Genomic DNA, 27,094 nt, shown 5'->3' with positions numbered 1-27,094 from the left:
GAACCACTGACTCAGAGCCAAGAATGCAGATAATAAGTGAAGGTCCAGGCAGGCACAGACACGCACTCCTCGACGAGGGCCGGCACACCTGATCTGCACTGGGAAAAAACACAGCATTCAGAGCCGGTGCTGACCTGAAACTGTATCTACAATATAATATCCACTCTTGTGCAAGTTGGAGGCAGGGTGTGCTCGCATTGCCTAGTCATCCATTCTAACATTACTTTTCTGGTGTCATACAGACCAACAGAGGCAGCCCGATTCAATGAACGAGGGCTTTATCAATATCCTTAAGGAAGAGCTGTTCTGGTAAGCGGTTCAATGAAAAGAGGCACATGCGCACTAACAAAATACTAGGATGATATCAAAAGGAACCACCCCAGAATATAATATACAAAATGAATCCAAACGCAGTGGTTAGTATTTCAATCAATATATTGATACAAAAAGTAACAAAAAAAGGTTACACAGTGTGCCAACTGAAATGGAACCCACAATCGACGCAAGCGATAACAAAAAGTGATCATGAGAAAATTCAAATCCAAAATTCAGCAAACGACCCAAGTCAATAATATAGTTATATACATAATCCAATATAAATTCGAAGGGTCACACTGTTAGGTAGTTTTAGCACAGTCAACGCGTTCCGACCCTCCTGCGAGTATGGGGTCTCATCAGGACCAATAAATGAAAGGGGCATCCAAAATCAAGAAGAAGACTATCAATAATTAAGGAGACCAGACAGCCAATCAGACCTTGTAGCAATAGGTCAGACCAAGGTAAGAAGAGTAATGGTTGGACCCGCCTGATGGATCGTGTTGAAACCCAAAACTGTTCCCCACAAGTGCAGAATATTAAAAGTACTCACAAGTGTGAACCCACTATGCTGTACGTAAAGAAGGAAGGACAGTTAATCATTATGTATACAGTTGTACTAATAAAAGTACGCTGCATGAATGGATCATGTTCAACCTCTTCCTCTGAAACCAACAAATGTGCATCAGTATGTGAGATGTCATTCAGGAATGATCTAGAAATGATATATCACATCCCTGCTGTGTAATAGGCCTGTACAACCCATGCTTCTGGTGTGGGACAATACCAAATACCTTTCAAAGTGCAAGCAGTGACTCCCTAATCCACCTCTGGTTCACAATGATGCAGGAAGATGAGCAGGAATACTTCTTATGCATCAATAGGAGAGAACAAGATTCTGGTTGCGTAGTGCGCAAAGCATTGCCATGTACCTGCTCTCCTGACTTCACCCAAAGTGGGGTAGTCGAGATCTGTTTGGCACTAATCGCTCACTCACTTCAACCTCAGGATGACAGTTCTTCAGAAGATCTTTGTTTTTCATGCCAACTCGTCTAGTGGAGCAGTGCTGCTGTCACACCTTGCCTGTTGCACTAGAAGGCAAGGAAGAGTAAATTAAGGATAAAGTTTTGACCTTAAGTATTGGGGATCATAAATTCCATGGATGTTTTTGAACTGGTCCTGTCTGCAAATTCTTTAACACAGATTGGTACATGCTAGAAGGTCTATACTGTGTATTTAGGTGAGTGCGCATTTAGCATGGTGTGGGGCTAGCAGTGTGAGTATATCATTGGATAAGTAAATGGGCCTAATTGTGAAAATCATATGTCCTTGTTAATGCAGCACACACAAGGACACGTGGAAATTTCTTTCACCTTGTTTGTCAGGTTGGCTTTGCAGTAGCCTATTGCACACCTGTTTGGTGCTTTTTTTTATCAGACTCACCCACGTCTTTCCTCTGTCTTGTTCTGCAGGCTGCCCAAGATGTGGATGGCCAGGGGAATTACCTGATGTTGTCACACAAGCATGTGGCCCACCTGCATCCTTTCTCCTGCTACTTGACACGGAAGCCGCTGCCTAGGCCGCCCTCGTGGGTGCTGTACCATGAGTTCACCATCTCTCAGGGCAACTGCATCAATGTGGTCTCCGAGATCCAGGCTGACATGTAAGAAGTCTGTTGTGGGCCTGTGCCTGGTCATATTAACCAGTCAGCACAAGTTTGACTTTTCAACTGTTTGTTTTAATGGCTACAGATTCAAGACTAAAAAAAGGCTATATCCTCTTCTGTGCTTAAAGAATGTCATGTTTTTGGTTGAATCAGTGTTTGCCTGATCCTTGGATCACCAGAGATTGTGCTTCTTGACTGTTTTGCATCTAACACATTAATGTTGTAAGATATTAAATTAAAAATATAGTAAGGAATTTACTGAAATTAAATACTTTGCATTCTGATAGATAATTCTAACTGCAGTACATCAGCTTATGAATGTTTGCTAGGCGTCCGACTGGATCCAGTACCTTTTAGCGCAGTACACCTGCATGCGGCAGGTGGTGGTGTGTGGCTCTGCACCAACATCGTCTGCTCCAGAAGTGATGAGAGGATCTGCATATAAGCACACACTAATGCCATTTCCTTTCTTTATGTGCCTCCAGACACGGATCCTGACCTTTTCCTTAGTCTTACAGACCCTTTTCACAGAACCTTTTTCCAGTGTACAAGGGAAGATGTCCCCTCCCAAGACACTAGGTTGAAGCCATGTAAGGACTTTAGTAAACAGATTTCGGAGATATACTCTCACGAAGTGTGTCTGTAGTGCCTGGGTTCAGAACACAGTTCCAAGGCCTGTGATGATTGCTCCCAGATGAGTCCGAAGGCCACATTAGACTGCGTGGCGAAACTGTATGTCGGCAAACACAGGACGTCTCCATGCTGTGTGGTGTTGAAGTTCAAAGGAAAGTCCTGTTGCCACTCCTGAAGTCTATCCCAAGGCAGATCATTATCTTGGTTGAAGTTTTTGGGGAAAGTCAAAGAAATCGTCTAAGATATCGAAGTGGGAATAGGCATCTTCCCGCCATTCATGAACTCTGGGAAGGGCATCAACGTCTCACCCGGTCTCACTCCTGATCCAGAGCCTAGTCCCAATGCACCAAAACTTTCCTGGTCCTGCCGAGGCCTTTAGTGAAGTTAGTTTTTGAAATTTTACTAGTTCAATTTTGTGCACCTTTGCGTACCAGGAATTTGCAGGGGGCTCCAGTTGTAACCCCCCCAGAGGGTCTACCTTTGGCACGGTCTTTACCCTCAAACTGCTCCGGGTTCAGCTCCGGCGCCAACTTGGGTTCCCTTTGGATCGATGCTGGGGGAGAATTAGCAGATTTCCAACTAGGAGCAAAATCCACCACAACTGTTTCCACCACGCAACCAGCAGGCAACCCTTATAATTCTGATACTTGGCACAGGTAGGGCCATACTTTGCATAATCTTTCTGGCTCTGATTTGGACAATGATGATTTTGTCTCCCAGTAAAATGAGGAAAACTGATATGAACAACTGCAAGATTCCAGTGCCCTGGATCCTTCTCCGGGCACTAGCCTTGTTTCTCCTCCCAGCCCTGCCACCGAAGAAACTGCCTCTTCTGCTCCTATTATGCGCAGGGCGGCAGTAGTACTAGACCTACCACCCCCTATATGGAGGTAAAGACTAACGTTCTGATAGAGGTTCTCCAGCCAGAACAACGCCTACAGAACCTCTATATACTATATAATAAGGCTGTCACAGATACCCTCTTGGGCACTCAAATTAAACCAGCTTCATGACCACCAGTTAATAGGCAGGTTGCTCGGCGCTATCAGCCAGCACCAGGTGAGCCAGATTTTCTCACTCATCATCCCACACCAGAGGTTTTAGTGGTTGAGGTGTCCACAAATTAGATTCATCCCAAAACCTTCCTCCCCATTCCACCGGATTGTGAGTCAAAATGCATCAAAACATTTGCGAACTATATGTTCTAGTCTGCAAGACTTGCACTCAGATCTGTCAATGCCAGTTCCCTCTCAGGTTGCTTCCCATTGTACCCTAGGGGACTTGGAGGCCCTGATTTTCCCAGCTGTTCCAGTTGACCTACGGATGTCACTCAACCAGACTATTCAGGATAGACGTGACACTGCAAAGCTTATTTGCTGTGGCTCAGGCATGACCTACTGTTTATTCAAAGGGAACAAGTGTGGCACTTTAGTACCATGCCTGGATGAGCTCCATGGGTTTCTCCAAGAATGTCCAGGCTTCTTTAGTGGACTTGCTGTTTGATTGCTCTCGCCGTTATGGCAAAAAGCATATTCAGCCCTGCAAAACAAATGCAGGGTCAAGCACATTCCTTAGGCCTGTCTGCTCACAGGACACAGTTCCACCAGCATTATCGTCCCTCTCTGTGGCTACGGTAGGGGTTTTCAGTTTCACTAATCCCAGACCCCTCCGCCAGCCCTGCAAACCTTCCAGCTTTTTTGTGGCCGGGACTCCCGCTCACAAAGACAATGCCCCAGGCATGGGGGACAAAGATCAGTTCAGTCCCCCCCACCCCTCTGCATCCAGCAGCTGGAGAACCTCTTGAGTGTGTCCTATTTGGCACACAGCCACCCTGTCGAAAGAGGGATCTTATATTTCCACTTTAGGTAGAAAGCCATCACATAGGATAGGTGAGTCCTCCAAGTTGTCCATCGGGGCTATGCTGTTTCATTTCTTTCCACCCAACCTCACCTTCCACCACCGTCAGGGCTGCTGACGGAGGATCACCTTTCCATACTGTTAGAAATGGAGTCTCTAGTTGGCAGTGGTTTGCACCCTTACTCTAGTCAGGGTAGGTGAGTCCAACAGCTAAAATAACCCCTGCTCACCCCCTTTGGTAGCGTTGCACAAGCAGTCAGGCTTATCTCAGAGGCAATGTGCGAACTATTTGCGCACACACATAGACACACACACACACACACTTTCACACACACACACACACTCACACTCTTTACCTGAGGTTATCACGATGTCTTGACGGAGTTGTTCCTAACAGTCCAACGCCACTCGCGAGGGAGTGCGGGTCGGTCATGGAGTCGGAGAGGTGAAGCATCGCTGGAGCCGGTGCGGCATCGGTTCCTTACTGCTACCGGGGAGGTGAGGCATTGGTTGCCTACTGCTGGGCAGGGGAGGAGAGGCATCTGTTCCTTATGGTTGCAGGGAAGGTGAATCCAGCAGGTCAAGACGTGATGCGTTGACTTCACACCGTCACACCGCGGGGCCACAGGTGCTGCGGCGGAGTCTGGTGTCCCGGACGTCGGGAACACAGCATTCAGAACTCGTGCTGTGGCTGGACTTCAGAGGTGCTGCGGCCACGTCGGGCCTGCAGCGCCGGTCATGGTTGTTGCACTCAGCAGGGACCACGGCTCCTGTGCAGGCAGCAGCACGGCGTCAGACAGCGGCACTGGTTCTGAAGTCGCTCTGGAGTCAGTGTACTTGGTTTCTTCTGGATTACATCAGAACTCACTCCCAAGGGCCCAGGAACTGGATTTGGCACCACTTGCCGTGTCCGCACTCTTAGCAAGAGAGCCCAGGAGCTGGCAGATGAAGTCTTTGATGTCCCTGAGACTTCTTAAGTCCAAATCATTGGAGGACCTTTGGAAGCAAAATTTAGAAAGAAAAGTCCAGTCCTTTCACTCCCAGCACAGAAGCAGCAGGCCAACACTGCAAGCAACAGGCAGGGTGGCAGTTCCTCCTACAGCATCCAGCTCTTCTTCCTGGCAGAATGTCCTCAGTCCAGAAGTGTTCTAACTATGTGGGGTCAGCAGTCCAGTACGTATACTCATTTCTGCCTTTGAAGTAGGCAAACTTCAAAGGAAAGTCTGTAGTGCACAAGACCCTGCCTTTCCTGCCCTGGGCCCAGACCCACTCCAGGGGGTTGGAGATTGCTTTGTGGAAGGACAGGCACTGCCCTTTCAGGTGCAAGTGTTAGCTCCTTCCTCCCCCACTCTAGCCCAGCAGACTCATCAGGATATGCAAACAGCCCAACTGTCATCCTGACCCAGATGTGTAATCCACAGACAGGCATAGGCACAGAATCGTTAAGCAAGAAAATGCCCTCTTTCTAAGAGTGCCATTTTCAAACTCACAGTTCAGAAACCAACTTCACCAAAAGATGTATTTTTAAATTGTGAGTTCAGAGACCCTAAACTCCATATCTATATCTGCTTCCAATGGGAAATTACAGTTGAAAGATATTTCAAGGCAATCCCCATGTTATCCTATGGGAGAGATAGGCCTTGCATAAGTGAAAACCAAATTGAGCATTATTTCACTATGAGGACATGTAAATCATACCAGTACACATCCTACCTTTTAAATACATTGCACCCTGACCATGGGGCTGTCTTGGGTCTACTTTAGGGGTGACTTACATGTAGTAAAAGTGAAGGTTTGGGTCTGGCAAGTGGGTGGAATTGCCAGGTCGAACTGGCAGTCCAAAACTACACACACACACACTGCAGTGGCAGGTCTGAGACATGTTTACAGGGCTACTCATGTGGGTGGCACAATCTGTGCTGCAGGCCCACTAGTAGCATTTGATTTACAGGCCCTGGGCAAATGTGGTGCACTATACTAGGGACTTACTAGCAAATCAAATATGCTAATCATGGGTAAACCAATCACAATACAATTTAGACACAGAACTCTTGCACGTTAGCACAGATCAGCAGTGGTAAAGTGCCCAGAGTCCTAAAGCCAACAAAAACTAAATTCAGCACATAGTCCAAAAACAGGAGGTCAGAGGCAAAAGGTTTGGGATAACCCTGCAAAAAGGGCCATTTCCAACACATACCTGGAGAAGAAAGTGACTCTTTTGGCCAATGAGGCCATAGAGAGGGTTTTGCAATCGGAGGTAGGTCCTGTGTTGCTCCTGCACTTCCTAGCCTCAAAGAAGGACGGAGGCCTTTGTCCTATTCTAGGCTCTCTATTCTTCCCACTCTCAGTGCCTTCCTGTGGAAGGGCAAATCCACAATACTCACGTTAGCCTGTGCCCTGCCTGCTCTAGATCCTGGAGACTGGAAGGTGACGTTGAACCTGCATGATGCTTACTTACATATCCCAGTCCTGTAGGTTCACAGATGCTACCTGTAGTTCACAGTGGGCCAAGAAAACTTTGTGTTCGATGGCATCTGTCGCTGTAGATATGCATGTTTTGCATAGCTCGCCATCTGGTGTTGGGTCGGAGTGTTACAAGTTGTTTTTCTTCGAAGAAGTCTTTCGAGTCACGGGACCGAGTGACTCCTCCTTTTGTCTCCATTGCGCATGGGCGTCGACTCCATCTTCGATTGTTTTTTTTCCGCCATCGGGTTCGGACGTGTTCCTGTCGCTCCGAGTTTCGGAACGGAAAAACAGCTAAATTTCGGAAGATTTTCGTCGGTATTGTTGCGTTCGGGATCGGCGTAGTTAGAATCAACACCGCATCGAAGATCGAAGAGCTCCGGAGCCCTTCGGGGTAGTTTTCGATCCCCCGTCGGGGCCTGCTCGGCCCGACCGCGTGTAGAAGAACGCCGATGGAACGGACCCCGTTCCGTTTCTGTCCCAAATGCCACAAAAAATACCCCTATTCAGACCAACACTTGGTCTGTAACCTGTGCCTGTCACCTGAGCACAGTGAAGACACTTGCGAGGCCTGTCGTGCGTTCCGGTCCCGAAAAACACTCCGAGACCGTCGAGCCAGAAGACTTCAAATGGCGTCCACGCCGACAGCGCACCGAGAGTTCGAGGTACAGGAAGAGGAAGAAACCTTTTCGATACACGAATCGGACTCCGAGGAATTCGACGATCCACGAACCGTGAGTAAGACGTCGAAAACCACTCATAAGAAGATTGTCAAGGCCCAGGGGACGCCACTGCCACCAGGCCATGGCTCCACCCATAAATTCGGTGACCGACCGTCGGCACCGAAAAAGGCCCATTCAGTGCCGAGACCGTCCGACTCCGGTCGAGACACCGGCACGCAGCCTTCTCGGGACCGAGAAAGTGCTGGAGACATACATCGACACCGAGATAGCGGTGTAGACACGGCTCGACGCCGAGACAGCGGCACTGATGAAGATCGACGCCGAGATGTTTCGACTCCGAAAAAGAAAAAAGTCACCTCGGAGCCGAAAAAAGATGCAGACAGGGTTTCGGTGCCAAAACAACCTGCAACCGACCCAGTTTCAGGCTCTTATACAGAAGAGCAATCAATGACCTCCCAAATGCGAAAGCATAGGTTTGAGGAAGACCTGCAATCCACCGATGTAGACCATACACAGAAACGTATTTTTATACAGCAGGGGACAGGAAAGATAAGCACCCTTCCCCCTATTAGGAGAAAGAGAAGACTGGAATTTCAAACTGACCAAACACCACAAACAAAAATGGTGAAAAGGGTTACTCCGCCACCCTCTCCTCCACCTATAATTCACGTCTCACCAGCACAAACTCCATCACATTCCCCGGCTCACACCTCCATGAGCCAAGGTGACCAGGATCAGGACGCATGGGACTTATACGACGCCCCTGTGTCAGATAACAGTCCGGAGGCATACCCTACAAAGCCATCACCACCAGAAGACAGTACTGCATATTCTCAGGTGGTGGCTAGAGCAGCACAATTCCACAATGTAAGCCTCCACTCAGAACAAGTCGAGGATGACTTTCTATTCAACACCCTCTCCGCCACCCACAGCTCCTACCAAAGCCTGCCTATGCTCCCTGGTATGCTTCGGCACGCAAAAGACATCTTTAAGGAGCCGGTCAAAAGTAGGGCAATCACACCAAGGGTGGAAAAAAAGTATAAAGCGCCTCCTACAGACCCTATTTTCATAACTTCACAGCTGCCACCAGATTCTGTCATTGTAGGAGCAGCTAGGAAGAGGGCCAACTCCCACACATCTGGGGATGCACCACCCCCAGATAAGGAAAGCCGCAAGTTCGATGCAGCTGGAAAGAGAGTCGCAGCACAAGCTGCAAACCATTGGCGCATCGCTAACTCACAGGCACTTCTTGCGCGCTATGACAGAGCCCATTGGGATGAGATGCAACATCTCATTGAACATCTACCCAAAGACCTACAAAAGAGGGCAAAGCAAGTGGTTGAGGAAGGACAGAACATTTCAAACAACCAGATACGCTCCTCCATGGACGCAGCAGACACAGCTGCAAGAACAATAAATACATCTGTGACCATCAGAAGGCATGCATGGCTACGAATGTCTGGGTTTAAACCAGAGATTCAGCAGGCAGTTCTCAATATGCCATTCAACGAAAAAGAACTGTTCGGTCCAGAAGTGGACACGGCGATTGAGAAACTTAAAAAGGACACGGACACTGCTAAAGCCATGGGCGCACTCTACTCCCCGCAGAGCAGAGGAAATTACAGCACCTTTCGCAAAACACCCTTTAGAGGGGGGTTTCGGGGTCAGAGCACACAAGCCAGTACCTCACAGGCAACAACATCCAGTTACCAGGGACAGTACAGGGGAGGCTTTCGGGGCCAATATAGAGGAGGGCAATTCCCTAGGAATAGGGGAAAATTCCAAAGCCCCAAAACCCCTACAACTAAGCAGTGACTCACATGTCACTCACCCCCTCCACACAACACCAGTGGGGGGAAGAATAGGTCATTATTACAAAGCATGGGAGGAAATCACTACAGACACTTGGGTTCTAGCAATTATCCAACATGGTTATTGCATAGAATTTCTACAATTCCCTCCAAACATACCACCGAGAGCACAAAATTTATCAAAACATCATTCCGAGCTCCTGGAGATAGAAGTTCAAGCACTATTGCAAAAGAACGCAATCGAGTTAGTACCAAACACACAAATAAACACAGGAGTTTATTCACTGTACTTCTTAATACCAAAGAAGGACAAAACGCTAAGACCAATCCTAGACCTAAGAATACTAAACACATACATCAAATCAGACCACTTTCACATGGTCACACTACAAGAAGTGCTACCATTGCTGAAACTACACGACTACATGACAACATTAGACCTCAAAGATGCGTATTTCCATATACCAATACATCCATCGCACAGGAAATACCTAAGGTTTGTATTCAAAGGAATACACTACCAATTCAAGGTACTGCCTTTCGGTTTAACAACCGCACCAAGAGTCTTTACCAAATGTCTAGCAGTAGTCGCTGCACACATCAGAAGGCAGCAAATACATGTATTCCCGTATCTAGACGACTGGCTAATCAAGACCCATTCGTTAATAACGTGCTCACACCACACAAATCAAATCATACAAACCCTCTACAAACTAGGGTTCACAGTCAACTTCGCAAAATCCAACATTCTGCCGCGCAAGGTACAACAATACCTAGGAGCCATAATAAACACAACAATAGGAGTAGCCACTCCAAGTCCACAAAGAATTCAAAATTTCAACAACATCATACAACGCATGTATCCAACACAAAAAATACAAGCAAAGATGATATTACAACTCCTAGGCATGATGTCTTCATGCATAGCCATTGTCCCAAACGCAAGACTGCACATGAGGCCCTTACAACAGTGCCTAGCATCACAGTGGTCACAAGCACAGGGTCACCTTACAGATCTGGTGTTAATAGACCGCCAAACTTACCTCTTGCTTCTATGGTGGAACAATATAAATTTAAACAAAGGGCGGCCTTTCCAAGACCCAGTGCCACAATACGTAATAACAACAGATGCTTCCATGACAGGGTGGGGAGCACACCTCGATCAACACAGCATACAAGGACAATGGAACGTACATCAAACAAAACTGCATATAAATCACCTAGAACTGCTAGCAGTTTTTCAAGCACTAAAGGCTTTTCAACCAATAATAGTTCACAAATACATTCTCGTCAAAACAGACAACATGACAACAATGTATTATCTAAACAAACAAGGGGGGACGCACTCAACGCAATTGAGCCTGCTGGCACAAAAGATATGGCGTTGGGCAATTCACAACCAAATTCGCCTAATAGCACAATTTATCCCAGGAATTCAGAATCAACTCGCAGACAATCTCTCTCGAGATCACCAACAGGTCCACGAATGGGAAATTCACCCCCAAATTCTGAACACTTACTTCACGCTCTGGGGAACACCTCAAATAGACTTGTTTGCGACAAAAGAGAACGCAAAATGCCAAAACTTCGCATCCAGATACCCACACAGGCAGTCCCACGGCAATGCCCTATGGATCAACTGGTCAGGGATATTTGCCTACGCTTTTCCTCCTCTCCCTCTCCTTCCTTATCTGGTAAACAAACTCAGTCAAAACAAACTCAAACTCATATTAATAGCACCAACTTGGGCAAGGCAACCCTGGTACACAACGCTGCTAGACCTATCAGTAGTACCCCACATCAAACTGCCCAACAGGCCGGATCTGTTAACACAACACAACCAAACGATCAGACACCCAGATCCAGCATCGCTGAATCTAGCAATCTGGCTCCTGAAATCCTAGAATTCGGGCACTTACAACTTACCCAAGAATGTATGGAAGTCATAAAACAAGCCAGAAGGCCATCCACCAGGCACTGCTATGCAAGTAAATGGAAGAGGTTTGTTTGCTACTGCCATATTAATCAAATACAACCATTACACACAACTCCAGAACATGTAGTGGGTTACTTGCTTCACTTACAAAAATCTAACCTGGCTTTCTCTTCCATTAAAATACACCTTGCAGCAATATCTGCATACCTGCAGCCTACCTATTCAACTTCCCTATATAGGATACCAGTCATTAAAGCATTCATGGAGGGCCTTAAAAGAATTATTCCACCAAGAACACCACCTGTTCCTTCATGGAACCTAAATGTTGTCTTAACTAGACTTATGGGTCCACCTTTTGAACCCATGCACTCCTGCGAAATACAGTTCCTAACATGGAAGGTTGCATTTCTCATCGCCATTACTTCCCTAAGAAGAGTAAGCGAGATTCAGGCGTTTGCAATACAAGAACCTTTTATACAACTACACAAGAATAAGGTCGTCCTAAGGACTAATCCTAAATTTCTACCAAAAGTTATTTCACCGTTCCATCTAAATCAAACAGTGGAACTTCCAGTGTTCTTTCCACAGCCAGATTCCGTAGCTGAGAGGGCACTACATACTTTAGATGTCAAAAGAGCATTGATGTATTACATTGACAGAACAAAGAGCATCAGGAAAACTAAACAGCTATTTATTGCATTCCAAAAACCTCATGCAGGAAACCCAATATCAAAACAAGGTATAGCCAGATGGATAGTTAAATGCATCCAAATCTGCTACCTTAAAGCTAAACGACAACTGCCCATTACACCAAGGGCACACTCAACCAGAAAGAAAGGTGCTACCATGGCCTTTCTAGGAAACATCCCAATGCAAGAAATATGTAAGGCAGCCACATGGTCTACGCCTCACACATTCACCAAGCACTACTGTGTAGACGTGTTATCCGCACAACAAGCCACAGTAGGTCAAGCCGTATTAAGAACATTGTTTCAGACTACTCCCACTCCTACAGGCTGAGCCACCGCTTTGGGGAGATAACTGCTTACTAGTCTATGCAAAACATGCGTATCTACAGCGACAGATGCCATCGAACTGAAAATGTCACTTACCCAGTGTACATCTGTTCGTGGCATCAGTCGCTGTAGATTCGCATGTGCCCACCCGCCTCCCCGGGAGCCTGTAGCAGTTCGGAAGGTACCTTCAACTATTTGTATATATATTATTTTAACCTTAAATAGGTACATACTTAGTCACTCCATTGCATGGCCACTATTACTACAATACAACTCCTACCTCACCCTCTGCGGGGAAAAACAATCGAAGATGGAGTCGACGCCCATGCGCAATGGAGACAAAAGGAGGAGTCACTCGGTCCCCTGACTCGAAAGACTTCTTCGAAGAAAAACAACTTGTAACACTCCGAACCAACACCAGATGGCGAGCTATGCAAAACATGCGAATCTACAGCGACTGATGCCACGAACAGATGTACACTGGGTAAGTGACATTTTCATTATAGTGCTCCCTGTTGGCCTCACCATTGCCCCTCGAGTGTTCACAAAAGTGATGGTGTTGGTTGCACTGCCCTTTTCAAGGTTATGAGAATCAGTCTTCCTACCTTGACGACTGGCTGTTGAAGGTGGGTTTGCCCTAGGCAGTCGTAGACCACCTCCAGACAACAGCCATGTTGGAGTTCACTATCAACATGCTGAAGTCACTCCTTCACAGACATCTGAGCCATTCTATGTACAGTTTTGTGGATTCCCCCCACATGGAGGAGACAGTGTAGGACATTTGGCCTATGAAGCTGTGGGGATTGTTGTCCTCCTGAATTATGCTGGTCAAAATTTCCAGCTGGCAAATGCAGGCCCTGAAGTAGGACCTGAAGCCCCTGAGGCCTACGCACCAAGGAAACACATTTGGTTTTAGAGGAGACTGCTAAAGGCGAGCAGTGTTGACTGCTAGACAGTGACACGGTCAGTGGCAGACCCTTCTTCTTACCCAGATACGACAGTGGTTGTAGGAAAGTACCTTCTTTTTGGCATGGTTAACCCCACGTTTTGCCTGCTGTCAGTGTGTTTTGACTGTGTTCACTGGGATCCTGCTAACCAGGACCCCAGTGACTGTGCCCTCTCCCTCTAAATTTGGTTGCTTGGGTCTTTACTCACCTAACAATTGGCATACTGGTGCCCCCATATAAGTCCCTAGTATATGGTACTTAAGTACCCAGGGCATTGGGGCATTAGGGGTTCCCCATGGGCTGCAGCACTTGTTGGGCCACCCATGGGACCCCATGCAATATGTGCCTGCAGGCCTGCCATTGCAGCCTGTGTGCAGGGGTGTGTAGGAAAGTAGCCTCTTTTTTGGCATGGTTAACTCCACTTTTTGCCTGTTTGTCAGAGTGTTTTTTTTGTGTGTTCACCGGGATCCTGCTAACCAGGACCCCAGTGACTGTCCTCTCCCCCTTTAAATTTGGTTGATTGGACCACATACATCCCACATTTGGCATACTTGTGCCCCCATATAAGTCCCTAGTATATGGTACCTTGGTACCCAGGGCATTGTGGCACCAGGGGTCCCCCATGGGCTGCAGCATGTATTGTGCCACCCATGGGACCACATGCAAAGTGTATCTGCAGGCCTGTCATTGCAGCCTGTGTGAAAGGATGCATGCACCCCTTTCACTACAAGATCACTGCACCAGGTCACTGTAAGTCACCCCTATGGTAGGCCCTCCTAGCCCAGAAGACAGGGTGCAAGTACCTGTGTGTGAGGGCACCTCTTCACTAGCAGAGGTGCCCCCACGATCTCCAGTCCCATTTTTCTGGACTTTGTGAGTGCCGGGATTCCATTTTATGCGTGTTCTGGACGTAGGTCACTACCTATGTCCAGCTACATAAGGGTAACTCTGAACTGGTGCATGTTTGGTATCAAAAATGTCTGAACCATACCCCAATACTGTTGCCATTATTGGAAGTATGATTCCATGCACTCTGGTGGCTCCTTAGAGGACCCCCAGCATTGCTCCTACCAGCTTTCTCAGGTTCCAGCCAGCCCAAGGTGCTCTCACCCCTCACACAGGTTTCTGCCCTTCTGCTGCTTGATCAGCTCAAGCCCAGGAAAGCAGAACAAAGGATTTCCTTTGGGAGAGTGAGGTAACACCTTCTCCCTTTGGAAATAGGTGTACATGGCTTGGGAGGAGTAGCCTCACCTAGCCACTGGTATGCGTTGAAGGGCACATTTGGTGCTCTCCTTGCATAAACCAATTTGCACCAGTCCAGGGACCCCCAGTCCCTGCTCTGGCACGAAACTAGACAATGGAAAGAGGAGTAACCACTCCCCTGTCCATCACCACCCCCGGAGTGGCTCCCAGAGCTCCTCCAGGTTGCCTCTTGATTCTGCCGTCTTGAATCCAAGGTCGGCAGAGGCTCCTGGGAGCATCTGAGTGGTCAGGTCAGGCAGGTGACATCACAGCCCCCTCCTGATAGGTGGTCGCCCTGCTAGGTGACCAGTCCATTCCTGGGCTATTTAGGGTCTCCCTCTTGGGTGGGTCCTCCAATTTGACGTACAAGATTCCAGCAGGACTCCTCTGCATTGTTACTTCATCTTGTGGACACCGGGACTGCAACTGGACCCTCCAGGAACGGACAATCTGCAACTCCAGCGACAACTCTGCTTGCAACATTATTTCTCCGGCTCCTTCCAGCAAATGCAACATTTCCCTGGCTACGCATTCTCTGAGGGCAACCGGTCTTCAGCCTGCACAAGAAGCAAGAAGGAATCTCCCTTGGAGTGAAGTAGTCACTCCCCTTCATCCTCAGGCACTGACTGCAACAGCGACTGGCTGCGTGGATCTCCTCTCCTCCGGAGCTACGTGGATCCTGCATCTCAGGTGGTGGTCTAGAGTGGTCCCCTTGGTCCTCTCTACCAGCTTTCCAACTTGGGAGACGGTAAGCCCTTGCCTCTCCTTGCAGGACAAGCACCCCTGTGCACTGCGACTCTTGCAGCTACCAAAGCTTGTTTGTTCCTCCTCCTAGGGATCTTCAGACTCCGTGTAGCCCTGGCTGCCAGCACTCTTCTCTGCAAAGCACAATCTCCTGCCTGCTGCTCCAGCAACGTGGGACTCCTCTCCAGGTGTGCTGAGTGGGCCTCACCACGATTCCTGTGCCTGCTGCCAGTGGGTCTCATGTGGGGGCTACCCATTCTTCTTGTGACTTTCCCAGCTGCTGAGGTTCACCTTGGACTCCCCTCCTTGGGTCGAGTCCCCTGGGCCTTGCAAAACCTTCTTCACTGGCTTCTGCATTTGCCAAGGCTTGTTGGTGGTTTTCCTGCACCACTGACCGACTGCATCACAACCGCCGATGTGGGACATCACCTGCATCACTTCTGGAACTCCTCTTCTGCTCCTGTGCTGCACTGCTGACCAACTTTGTCCACCGTCGCCCTCGTCCTGCATCCACAGAAGGGTGGGTAGTGGCTCCTGCCACCACCGGACACTCCAACGATAACTGGACTTTGTCCCCTTCCTTTGCAGGTCCTCTTCTGTCAGGATCCACCTTTGGTTCCGTCCAGTCTTGTCTGGGTCTTGCACAGTCCTTTCCTAAAGTCCTCCTGTTGGTTTTGGGGAAAACAAGGTACTTAACTCTTCTCTCCTGGTCGTTGGGGTTCCTAGTTCCTCCAGCTCCCCTCTACTGATTCCACTTCCTTGGGTGGGGGGCTGCCTTTCACATTCCACTTACTTAGTATATGATTTGTTCGCCCCCTGGGGCCTTCACTATTTGCCATTGTTTTTACTATTTGCTATTGCTTTCTATGCTATTTACTGATTGCTAATGTGTATATAATAGTGTCCTTACTCACCTCCTAGTGGAGTATTGGCTATACAGTATTTTAGTATTTGTGTTTATTTTAGTAACACTGTGTGGTTCTTTCATGTGTGTAATTGCTGTGTGACTGTAGTGGTATTGCCTAAGCTCTGCATGTCTCCTAGATAAGGCTTCGCTGCTCATCCACAGCTACCTCTAGAGAGCCTGGCTTCCAGACACTGCCTACACTTCACTGAGCGGGGACACCTGGACCTGGTATAAGGTGATAACACCATAGGTGCTCACCACACACCAGGCCAGCTTCCTACAGTGGTGATGGCTGCATCGCTTCTAGGTTGGGGGGGCCATAGGGATGAGGTGAAGTCAACTCCACGTATATTTATTGGAGTTGAGAGCAATTCACCTGAAGTTGAAGTCCTTCCTGCCACCCATCAGAGAAAGACTGGTGCATGTGCCCACAAAAATTCCAGTTTCATGTGATACTGCAACAAGTAGAGCAGGGTAGAGGGAGAGGCTTGGGTCATGTGTCATGAGGCTCTACGTCACTCGAAGTGGTTGAATAGGGGGTGAACCACCTGATGGGATATCCAACTGCCAGGACATATCAACTCAGCCGCCCACACGAATGGCACTTATACCAATAGATGCTCCAGGGTGTCACCACCAAGAATGTGCAGAGATGTGCTCTGACTAGAATGGAGCTCTGGACTCCTGCATGCCTTCCTGCCATTGCCTCTCCTGCCCAGAATTCTGAAGAAGATTTGGAACAACCAGACCCAAGTCATGAGCATCTGTCTTCAACAAACTGCAGCTTCGTGAAGGATCATCTGTCACAGCCAGACCTGTGCAGTCTGAATCTCCATCCTTGTAGATTGAGCCGTGGCAGTTGACTTAATTTGACCTTTATCTTGAGGTTGCTGACATCATCTTGGCGTCAGCTACAAAACTGATGTGCTCTGGTCATTGGGACAAATGCGGTGCTCGTGCAACACCCGTCAATCCGATCCACTGCAAGCCAGGTTGTCTGAGGTTTTGTTATTGATTCTGTCCCTGGGCCCACCAAGGACTTGCTTTTGCAATATTAAAGGCTATTTGTTAGATCTTTCAGCTTTTTTTTTCATATATATATATATGTTTTACCGGTTGCCAGGTCATCTTTCTTTATTTAAATTACCTGTTGTGATGAGATTTTTGAAAAATGCGCAGCAGTTATTTCCACGAGAGCCCTTTTCAATGCCACAATGGGACTTGAATTTAGTTTTCACTTTTTTGATGTGCACCCCTTTTGAAATCCTGCACCGTTGACCTTAAAGACTTTTGATGTTGAAAATGGCCTTGTCACATCGGTGAGGCATGTGAGCGTGCTGCAGACTCTTTCGGTCGACCCAAGCTTTCTTTTTGCCTAAGTGGTCACTTCATTTTATGTCGGGCAGGCTATCACCCTTCTTTCATCCACCTCATCCTTCTAAGGAGGAAGAGATACTTCATTGTTGGGACCCTAAGAGGACACTAAGGTTTCATATAGGTCCCACCAGTGGCTATCAGTTGGATGATCAGACATTTGTTTGGTTCTCTGGGACCAAGGGCATTGCAATGCACAAATGGACCATCTCCCAACGGAGTGTTCTCAGCTCTAAGATCTGCTACGCACCGGCTAAGAAGCAGCCTCCAGGAGGTTTATGGGGTCATTACCATAGAACCAAAGCTGCAGCTATAGCGCTGCAATGTGGAGTGCCTGTCCGGAATATTTGCTGGGCGCCTACATGGGTGATGGTACATATTTTTATGAAGCATTTCTTCATCAAAATTCAGGTCGGTCGAGAGCAACATTTTGCACGCTCGGTCTCAAAGGACTTTTTGGTTTGAGCTAGCTTACAGACCCACCACCTGGGGAGGTACTGCTATATCTATTCACGAGGTGATGAATGTGCGATTAGGAATCTTCATCAGAAGTACAGGTTGCTTACCTTCGTTAATCCTCTTTCTGTTGGATACTCAATCTAACCGCAGGTTCCTCACTGAAAATGTCCCTCATTCTTTGAACAGGACTTCTTTCCATCTTAGAAGGTTCTAGTTTAGCTATCTTCCCACTGGACTTGCCAATCTGCTGTGCGCCTGAGGGTGCCGACAGCCCAGGAAAAAAGCTGATGTTGGCTACATGGGTGATGCTTAAACTTCACTCGTTACTTCCCAACTAGAACCACATCAGCGCCACCTGCTGGCTTGCATGGGTACTGCTCTAAATGTTTCCGCATGCAGTCAGGCACCTGGGGAACATTCACAAAATAAGGTTAGATCGAGTATCCATCAGAAAGATTGTTACCGACGGTAAGTAACGTATCCCGTCACTTTATTGGCCCGTTGAGCTTTGGTAGCCGACTCGTGTAAGTGTGGGGTAGCAGGAAAGGGGGGGGTGGTCTGATTTTGGATGGCATCAATGGGAAGGAGGAGAGCTTGGGGTTCCCCTAGTGGGGTAGTAATGAAGGTGTTGGGAAACGTGTACTGTGATGCACCTGTTTGGGTGCTTCGGGTGATAGGAAGCACAGAGTGTGCTTCTCCTATTGGGGTGTTTAGGATTGTAGCCCGAGGCAGGCTGTGCAATTTTAGCAGTTCAGGAAAGAGGGATGTGGGAAGGAAATTTCTCCAGGGTTGGAACTTTCATAAATTGACATGCTTTAATCATTCAGAGTCGTCAAGCTGGGAGTCCCACGATAAAATTAAAAAACCAGTAATATTAGTCCTGACCCCTGTTAATCCCTCTGTTAAAAAAAAAAAACGTCCGGTAATTTTCATTTTTATATAGCCCTCGGAAACGGCCATTAAGGCTCAATTGCAGATACACAATGTGAATTTTTTCCATGCCAAAAAAACGTTTGTTACATGTTGTTCCAAGCCCAGCCACTAGATGGCGAACTAATGCAGCGCATATAATTCTTGCACAGCCTGAGGCTCCACATTTACTGCTACATTAACACTTTTCCTTCCAAGTACACTGTTCTCAGAACTAATACATTTCATATGTAGTAATATCATAGAACAAATAAAAGCATGCTCCATTTTCAGGTGTAATTTTCGTCAAAACATTTCCATTGTAATAAAATGTTATAGTTATATCACTTAGTTATAGAGGCTTTCAGCCAGCCCTCTTCATCCATTGGTCGGCTGTTGTCATTCATATTTTGATTTCGTTACTGCAGCATACATCCTGGGGTAGTGGGTCAGCCCACTTCAGCCATTGGCTAACATCACTGTGACTGACGGCAACTTACCCTTCCACAAAGAGAACATCCATGCACAAATTAGTCTCCTTAAGTGCCAGTTCCAATGTATGTTCTTTGCCTATAGTTGATGTTTTTGTGTTTGATTGAGGAAGGCCCGGCAAATTCCCCAATGGAAAGTTTTTAAAAACAAGCACTGACAAAAGCAAAAAAGGCTGCCTACAAACACCAGACATATTGACTTTGCCAGTGCTTATTTCAGCAATTATGCTGTCACTTTTTTATTTTTTACTTTCAATAACCATGTCTTGTTGGGCTTCACAAAGAAGAGAAATCAGCAGGGGGCAGTGAGCAATCACTCAATCATTAGATTCTATAAAATACCTTTCTCCTATGTCCTGAACTGTTTGTTGTTTACGTGTAGACTTTGCCGTGACAGAGCTCTCTTTCGCTCCTCTGCAGGCTGGTTGAGTTCGCCCCTCAGTACTACCTGAGTAACCTGCCAGCGAGTGAAAGCAGGGATCTGTTGATGTCCTTACGGGAGAAGCTGTCTGCTGCTGGTGACCAGGCGGAGGAAGACGTCCTTGGGGATACTGCAGAAATGGGGGCCTCTGGAGGGACTGCTGAGGAGGAGGAGAGGGACATGTGTTCTCTGCAGTGACCCAAGCTCACTTTGTTATGAACCAAGATCTGAATCATACGGATGCTGGAAACTTCCAGTGCACAAAGGTTGCTCAGGAAGAGGCCCAGATGGGATTGTCCAGTGGCCTTCAAGCAGGGCTTCTGTTCCTAACACAGTAGCCCTTGCGCGACTATAGACCAGCACTCGAGATTTCTTGAAACAAATTTGTTTAGCCTCATGGTACGTTGTTGATGCCACAAGATATCCCCTACTAATGGTACAATGAACCCAAGCAACTCCTTATAAAGACAGCTGAAGCAAGACCAGAAAAGCTCTTAAATTATTGATTCCAAAAGAAAATTGATTGCACAAGTTTGGACTAACTCTGAGATCCCAAGACTTGAACTGATCTTCTGGAATCCAGAGATCAATGCTGGATAAGTGGCCTTTGTATTTTGGGAGGGAGTAGGCAGAAGCTCACCCTTTTGGAGACCACATCTCCTCATTTCCTGATGTGAGGCTCTTCTGTGAACACCAACACACTACAGTAGTAATTGTAGTAACCAGACTGGCGCCTGGCTTTCTTTGCTCAGATATGTTTCTACGTCTGTGTTTCCTTACTTTTTCCTTCGTTGTTGCTTTGTTGTCTAATATTTGAGATCCGCGACTCCTTCAATGTTCTAAGTGCCCAAACAACATTTTTTTTAAAGTAGATATTTAAGTTGAAAAGTGAAAGTTGGGAGGAATGGGGTGGAAACTCAGTTCTTCTGTTTAACAAGCATTGGGTGATGATGAGAAGATTTACAGAGCGTACAGATACTCCAGAGGCTGTCCCGGCACTAGCTTCAAGGCTGCCTATGGAAAGCAAACTGTAGAATTACTCTTGTTGGAACAGACAGGTTTTTAATGTTTTTCCTAAAAACCGATATCTGTAGTGCGTAACTCCAGGGAAAGCTTATTCCAGGCTACCGGCCCAAGGTAGGAGAAAGATCTGCCTCCAATTCCCACTCAACAGAGTTTGGGAATTTTAGCCAACCGACCGGTGGTGGACCGAAGATTTCTAGTAGGGGGCATAATCTTTAATAATCTCCCTGAGATGGAATGCAGTGCTTTATGGACAAGGACTAGAGTTTTATGGAGATGGGCTGTGGGAAGCACACGCTCGTTCTTATTGGAAAGCAGCAGTACAGTGGGATCTTCCATTAATGCACCGTGTGACACAGGCACGCACATCTGCGGTGTGAAGGACTGGGCCTGGACTGCAGTTCGTTGCTCCTTTAATTTGCTGCGGTTGTAACCAATGCTCTTAGGCGGCTTGAGAGCATGGCCGGGAACAAGGGGAGAGTGAAGAGTCCACGGGGGCAGTCTCCACCCTTCGACTGGGCTGTGTGATGCTTAAGATCAGGACTGTGGGGGTTCATGAAGATAACATGGGCTCTTAGAGGCGAGGTGCCACGACTAGGAGCTTGGATGCAATCACAAGTCCATGCATGTGAGTTCTTCTCGTAGAGAGAGACGTAGGCTTGGTGGACGACAGAGCGGGTCACATCCAGAAGTACCTGGATGTAGTCACCAGTCTTGGAGAGCAGATGTAGGCTTAAGGTGATTGCCAGGACCAAGGGTAGGATCTGACGTCTGTGGATGTGATCCCCGCTTTAGGTAGGAGGTAAGGTCATTGATGCGAGCCGTCTTGTAGTCGGAGGTGGATGGTGTACCTTCTGCTCTTAGTGACTCCATGCATATAACCTTTCCCGTTAGAGAGCAGGTCCACAGGTGTGATGTGGCTGGGATCAAGGGGAGAATGTGTGGGCTTTATACCTAGGTGGGCACCGGGATGCATTAGAGAGGCTTTGTATAATAACTGCTCTTAGAGAACAGCATGGCTTTATAGGATGACTTGGAGCCAGGGAACAACGAGTTGCAATCATCTGGCCGTAGCCGTAATTCTGTGCCCAATCCAGAAAATTTAGGATGGGTTTAGTCATGAGGCCATGCATTCTACTCTTGGACCTGCAGACACATATGTTGCCTGGAGTTGGGTTTCTTATGACTTTTAAGGACATGACCCCATTCTCCCCTAGTAAGGGAAGTTCCATACTGTCATGAACTGAGCACCTCCATTTTCAACATAACTATGTAGATATTTGGCTCCTAAATTTTACACAAAGTGAACTCATCCACAACATTCTGCTAACACCCACCCGAGTGCTGCGTCAGAGACTCGTATCCTGGTGTAGAACCGAGTAGGAAGAGCCGGTAAAAACTAGAAGCGAGCTGGAGGTAAGAATGTGGGCAGAGAGTCAAGTTGATAGTTGTGGGCTCTTCATGGAGGAAGGGTGCAGTCATTAGGGCACATGGCTTGAGTCAAGGATCCACGGTCTCTTGTCTAGGTTCTAGCAGACTAGGTTGTGGCCAAGAGCAAAAGGCTTGGTGGACTGTCTCAGTCATGTATCCTTGGCTTTAAATGTCATATCTAGGTGGAGTCCTCTGTTGATGACAGGACAAGGGCTGCATCATTTCTCCCATGTTCCATGAGTCCTAGCTGGCGCTGCACGTTAGAGATCGGCGCCATACCATTCGGGCCTCCCTCCAGAGTCTTTATCAATTATCCTTCTTCAGAGGGTATCATGATTCGCATCTGACCATCGTTTATGGTGGATATACATGTTTTTATATTTTGTGTTCATAAAACTATATTTAACAAATGAATTCCATGACATGCTAGGTAGAGAATGTCTCTCTCTCACTCTAACTGATGAGGAGACATTACAACTCCTTCTTCTCCAGTCCTTGTAGGAAGTCTCTGCACACCGTAATGACACGAGTACGTTGAAAAGATGGATCCGCCTTTTATTTTTCATTTTAAGTAATTTTTTCCTTCCAGTTTTGTTGTTTTGTGTTAAATTACATACTTTTCACAGCAGGAAAAAGAGACCCCAGGATTTTCTAGACGGGCCATGAATCGAGTGGGATCTGGGCTCGATTCCCTTGCTGTCCCGTAGACTTTGTAGTAACTACTTGTCAGGAAGGAAACTTCTGATGCCAATGATGTACTTTTGCACTTTGCTTGAATTCTATTTCCGTTGATCTCAGTTGTGATGATAATTGTGTAGGAAGTCGCTACCTTTCTGGAATTGTAGCCATCCTGGGGGCAAGGTTTGTCATTGTTATCTGGGCTCAGTGGCTCACATTGGCCTTTTATGTCGCATGTAGTGTCTCACTGAATGGGTAACTACAAGGTGAATTCGTTTTAGGGTTTAGGGGTACTCTCACATCAGGGCTGTGCTTGTAGCCTCCTTTAAATGACATTGAAACTTGGGAACACTCCCGAAATCTAACCTAGTGTAGAGTTGAGGAAACACTCCCCAAAGAACTCAAGTACCCCTCAAAAAGTAGTGCCTGTGTATTTGCTGAAGGCAATGTCTTCCTTACCTGGACCATAAAAAGATAATCCCTCTTAGACTGACTTCAGCCTCCCTACCGTAGAGACCTCCAAGGTGTCTCGCAAGAGGCTGGCGTGACCCGGGCATACGTGTAATATAGAGAATTTGTACTTTTAGACGTTAGGAGCATTGCTCAGCACCTCACCCAGCTGGTACATTCTGCTTTTCATACTACACGCTTTTACATTAGGGTTGTACTAAGGTGCATTTTTCGAACAGGCCTTTTTACAAATACAATTAAAGACTTTTTCTTTGAGGTTCAGCAGCTCCTTGCTGAGAAGTGCTCTGAGCTAATGAATAAAACACTTGGGAGCCAGAGGTCCTACTAGCTTTTTGGTTATTCCCATGTGCCTCCGTCAAGCGACCAGAACCTCAAGGAGCTATATGCTAAGATGAAGTCATATGAACTGAGATCTTAGTATCAAATTAGACCTGCTCGGATATATGCATGAATTAGCCCATCAGAGTGGCGACTAACTAGAAGCGCATGCTGCTGAACGCTGAAGACCTGTTTCGCAGTTTGGTGACACCAGCAGCCACTTGCCACATAGTCGCCAGCGCACGGAAGCCCGGCGCACACATGCCTGCTTAGAGATAGGTGACCCCAGAGACAAGCTTGTCCTAAGCTTTCCAGAGATCCCACCTTCAGGCTCCATGGCGATGGCACAGACCCTACAGTGGAGCATATATTTGTAAGTGCAATGAAGATGTTTGCCTTTGTTTAGTTGAGTTTTGTTTGTTTGTCCTCGTGGCCGAAAGTAACATTGCTTTTTTATATTTTGATGCAAAAATGCTCTGTGCAATCAAATGGTTTATGTTTGTAATGTATGTAAATGGTGTTTTGAGTTTTATCAGGTACTTGTCATAAATACAGCTGTTTACATCCTTACCTGGGACTCCTTGTTTGAAATTGCAATAAGACGCTGAGGGAAACGAGGATTGGGAGGTGTTCCGGCCAAGGGTTACGAGTAAAAGTAGTCATGTTGGTTTTATTTGCCACCGTAAATAAATCTAAGTCACTCAGTCAATTTAAAAATCTTTATTTAGAACACAGTCCTTAAAACACCAAAAGTACATACAAAGTATCTAAATACATATTCATTAAAAGCCAATAAAATTTATAAAAATGTTTTAAAAAAATAATTAAGAGCTAATAAAACCCTTTTCTATTGTACAGGTCACATCTAAATATCTCCTATCCATTAAGCACTCCAGCAGCAGGTCTTCGATCTGGTATTCCATATGTATTGAGAATTGGCCTTTAAAAAATGTTTCCATGCTGAGATTACTCACATACAATCTAAAAAAAAATGTGAAAAGAGTTACATCTTACATTTAAACCACATGTGCAAGTACTATTGTAATCCAGAATTGCATTCTTTACTAGAGAGCTCAAGAGAAATATCCTAACTCTAGCCCTTAGGAGTGCTCGTCTCAGCGCTACATTGAGTAAGGCATCTATATACGGAAACACCTCACTGCTTTGCCAAGTTCTCAAAACTGGGTTGACCCTTTACAACTTGAGTACCTCAGCTCATTTCCCTAGCACCTATTTTTGCTGAGTTTAAAATATCATGGCTTTAGGTCTGCGTTTACTTGTCATAAATACAGCTGTTTACATCCTTACCTGGGACTCCTTGTTTGAAATTACAATAAAACGCTGAGGGAAACGAGGACTGGGTGGTGTTCCGGCCAAGGGTTACGAGTAAAAGTAGCCATGTTGGTTTTATTGGCCTCCGTAAATGAATCTAAGTCAATGTGCGCCTTTGGTACCCGGCTTCCTGAGACACAGCTGCACACTCAATACAGGATACCTGGCCCTCAGTGGCTCCTCTAGCCCAGTCAGGCTACGCAGTCTTAACCAAGAAGTGAGCCTACCGTCTTGGCTTAGATGGCCCTGATCAATCCACACCTTCTGTGGCACCGTTTTGAAGCACAATGCAAAATAAATCCAGGCTGGGACAACCCACAGATAAAGCAGACCAAACAGGAACCCCAAGGCGTAGAGAAGTCAAACTACCCTCAGCCTTCCAAATAATCTTTCATCCAACCACAAGGCTGCCTGGACCGGCAACTCCTCTCAAACCTGATGGTTTTCTCCACAGAAATACTAGATGTACCACACCTGTGATTTTTACCTTCCTCACTCACGCAATCTGGCACCATAGACACCTTGTTTACTTTGCAGACATTGCCATCAACATCCGAAACCGGTCTGTATGCTCTCATAGCATTAGAGAATCACAAAAAACCTTTACAAGTCTTTCTCCTTAACCTCTTTCTGATTCAATCACAGACTTTAAAATGTTCCTTAATACACCAATCTGTGCCAGGCACTCATTTTTCAACATTCCCTTTCTCCGTCCAAAACGCTAGTCATCGCCCTCCTTACCGTTCATTTTTTCAACGGGACTCATTATTTTTGCGTGGCAGCATGTGATAGGCCATCAACATTTCTCCCACCTTATTCTTCACCCGCCACATACACTCAGAGCTGAGTGTAACCCATTCCACCTTTCCACTAACCTGTTATTCTGGAGAAAATACACAGAAGTCCACATATGTCTAATCTCATGACACTCTGTCAATTTAAAAATGTTTATTTAAAACATAGTCCTTAAAACGCCAAAAATACATATACAGTATCTAAATACGTATTTTTTAAAAGACAATAAAATTAATTAAAATGTCTTTAAAAAATAATTAACAGTTAATAAAAATATTTTCTATTATACAGGTCACATCTAAATATATCCTATCCATTAAAAACTCAGCAGCAGGTCTTCGATCTGAACTTCAATATTTATTGAGAATTGGCAATTAAAAAATGTTTCCATGCTGAGATTACTCACATACAATCTAAAAAAAATGTGTAAAGAGTTACATCTTACATTTAAACCACTTGTGCAAGTACTATTGTAATCCAAAATTGCATTCTTTACTAGATAGCTCAAGAGAAATATCCTAATTCTAGCCCTTAGGAGTGCTCGTCTCAACGCTACATTGAGTAAGGCATCAATATATGGAAACACCTCACTGCTTTGCCAAGAAGTTCTCAAAACTGGGTTGACCCTTTACAACTCAAGTACCTCAGGTCATTTTCCCTGGCACCTGTTTTAGCTGAGTTTAAAACATTGCTTTAGGTCTGTCTTTACTGCATTTAACAATAACCTAATAAATAAGACAGGGGATCATTACAAGTTTGGCGGTCTGAGGACTGCCTAACCCGCGGTGGCAGTTGGACTTCCACACTTCTGGCAGTCTGACCACCAGATTACAGCCCTGGCAGGGGACCACCGCCAGGATCTTGGATCCCCATGGGGTGGCAGCTGTTGAACTCAGAGTTAAGCACCCTGTGCTGATCATGAGTTCTCTTTCCAGCCTTTTCATGGCGGAAGGCCAGTGCTGGGAGCCACAGGGGGACCCTGGGCAGTGCAGGGGTGCCCTGCCAGCACCCTGGCAGACAGTGCACCTTCCGAGGGTGCAGGTGTGCCACGGCATTGGTCGGAGCTGAGGCCAATAACGTGGGGCTCTTTTCACTAGGCTGACCAGCTGAAATGTCATAAAACAATGTTTCCACCGGCCAGCCGATTGGAAACATCGTAATACGACTGGGAG

At 46.6% G+C, this 27,094-nt stretch overlaps 1 protein-coding gene across 1 annotated transcript in view; it reads left to right on the top strand.

The window, feature by feature from the left end:
• The window catches only part of LOC138255248 (ATP-dependent RNA helicase DQX1-like), a 253,590-nt gene extending 229,225 nt beyond the window's left edge, over positions 1-24,365 (top strand). Inside the window, exons 11-12 of the mRNA XM_069205833.1 lie at positions 1,788-1,978; positions 19,874-24,365. Of these exons, the coding sequence (XP_069061934.1) occupies positions 1,788-1,978; positions 19,874-20,072 (390 nt within the window). The 3' untranslated portion in view covers positions 20,073-24,365. The remainder of the gene's footprint in view (positions 1-1,787; positions 1,979-19,873) is intronic.
• The last annotated feature ends 2,729 nt before the right edge of the window (positions 24,366-27,094 follow it).

This window comes from Pleurodeles waltl, chromosome 1_1, assembly GCF_031143425.1.
Source record: "Pleurodeles waltl isolate 20211129_DDA chromosome 1_1, aPleWal1.hap1.20221129, whole genome shotgun sequence".
In the NCBI taxonomy this organism is placed as follows: Eukaryota; Metazoa; Chordata; class Amphibia; order Caudata; family Salamandridae; genus Pleurodeles; species Pleurodeles waltl.
This window is presented reverse-complemented; position numbering and strand designations above follow the sequence as displayed.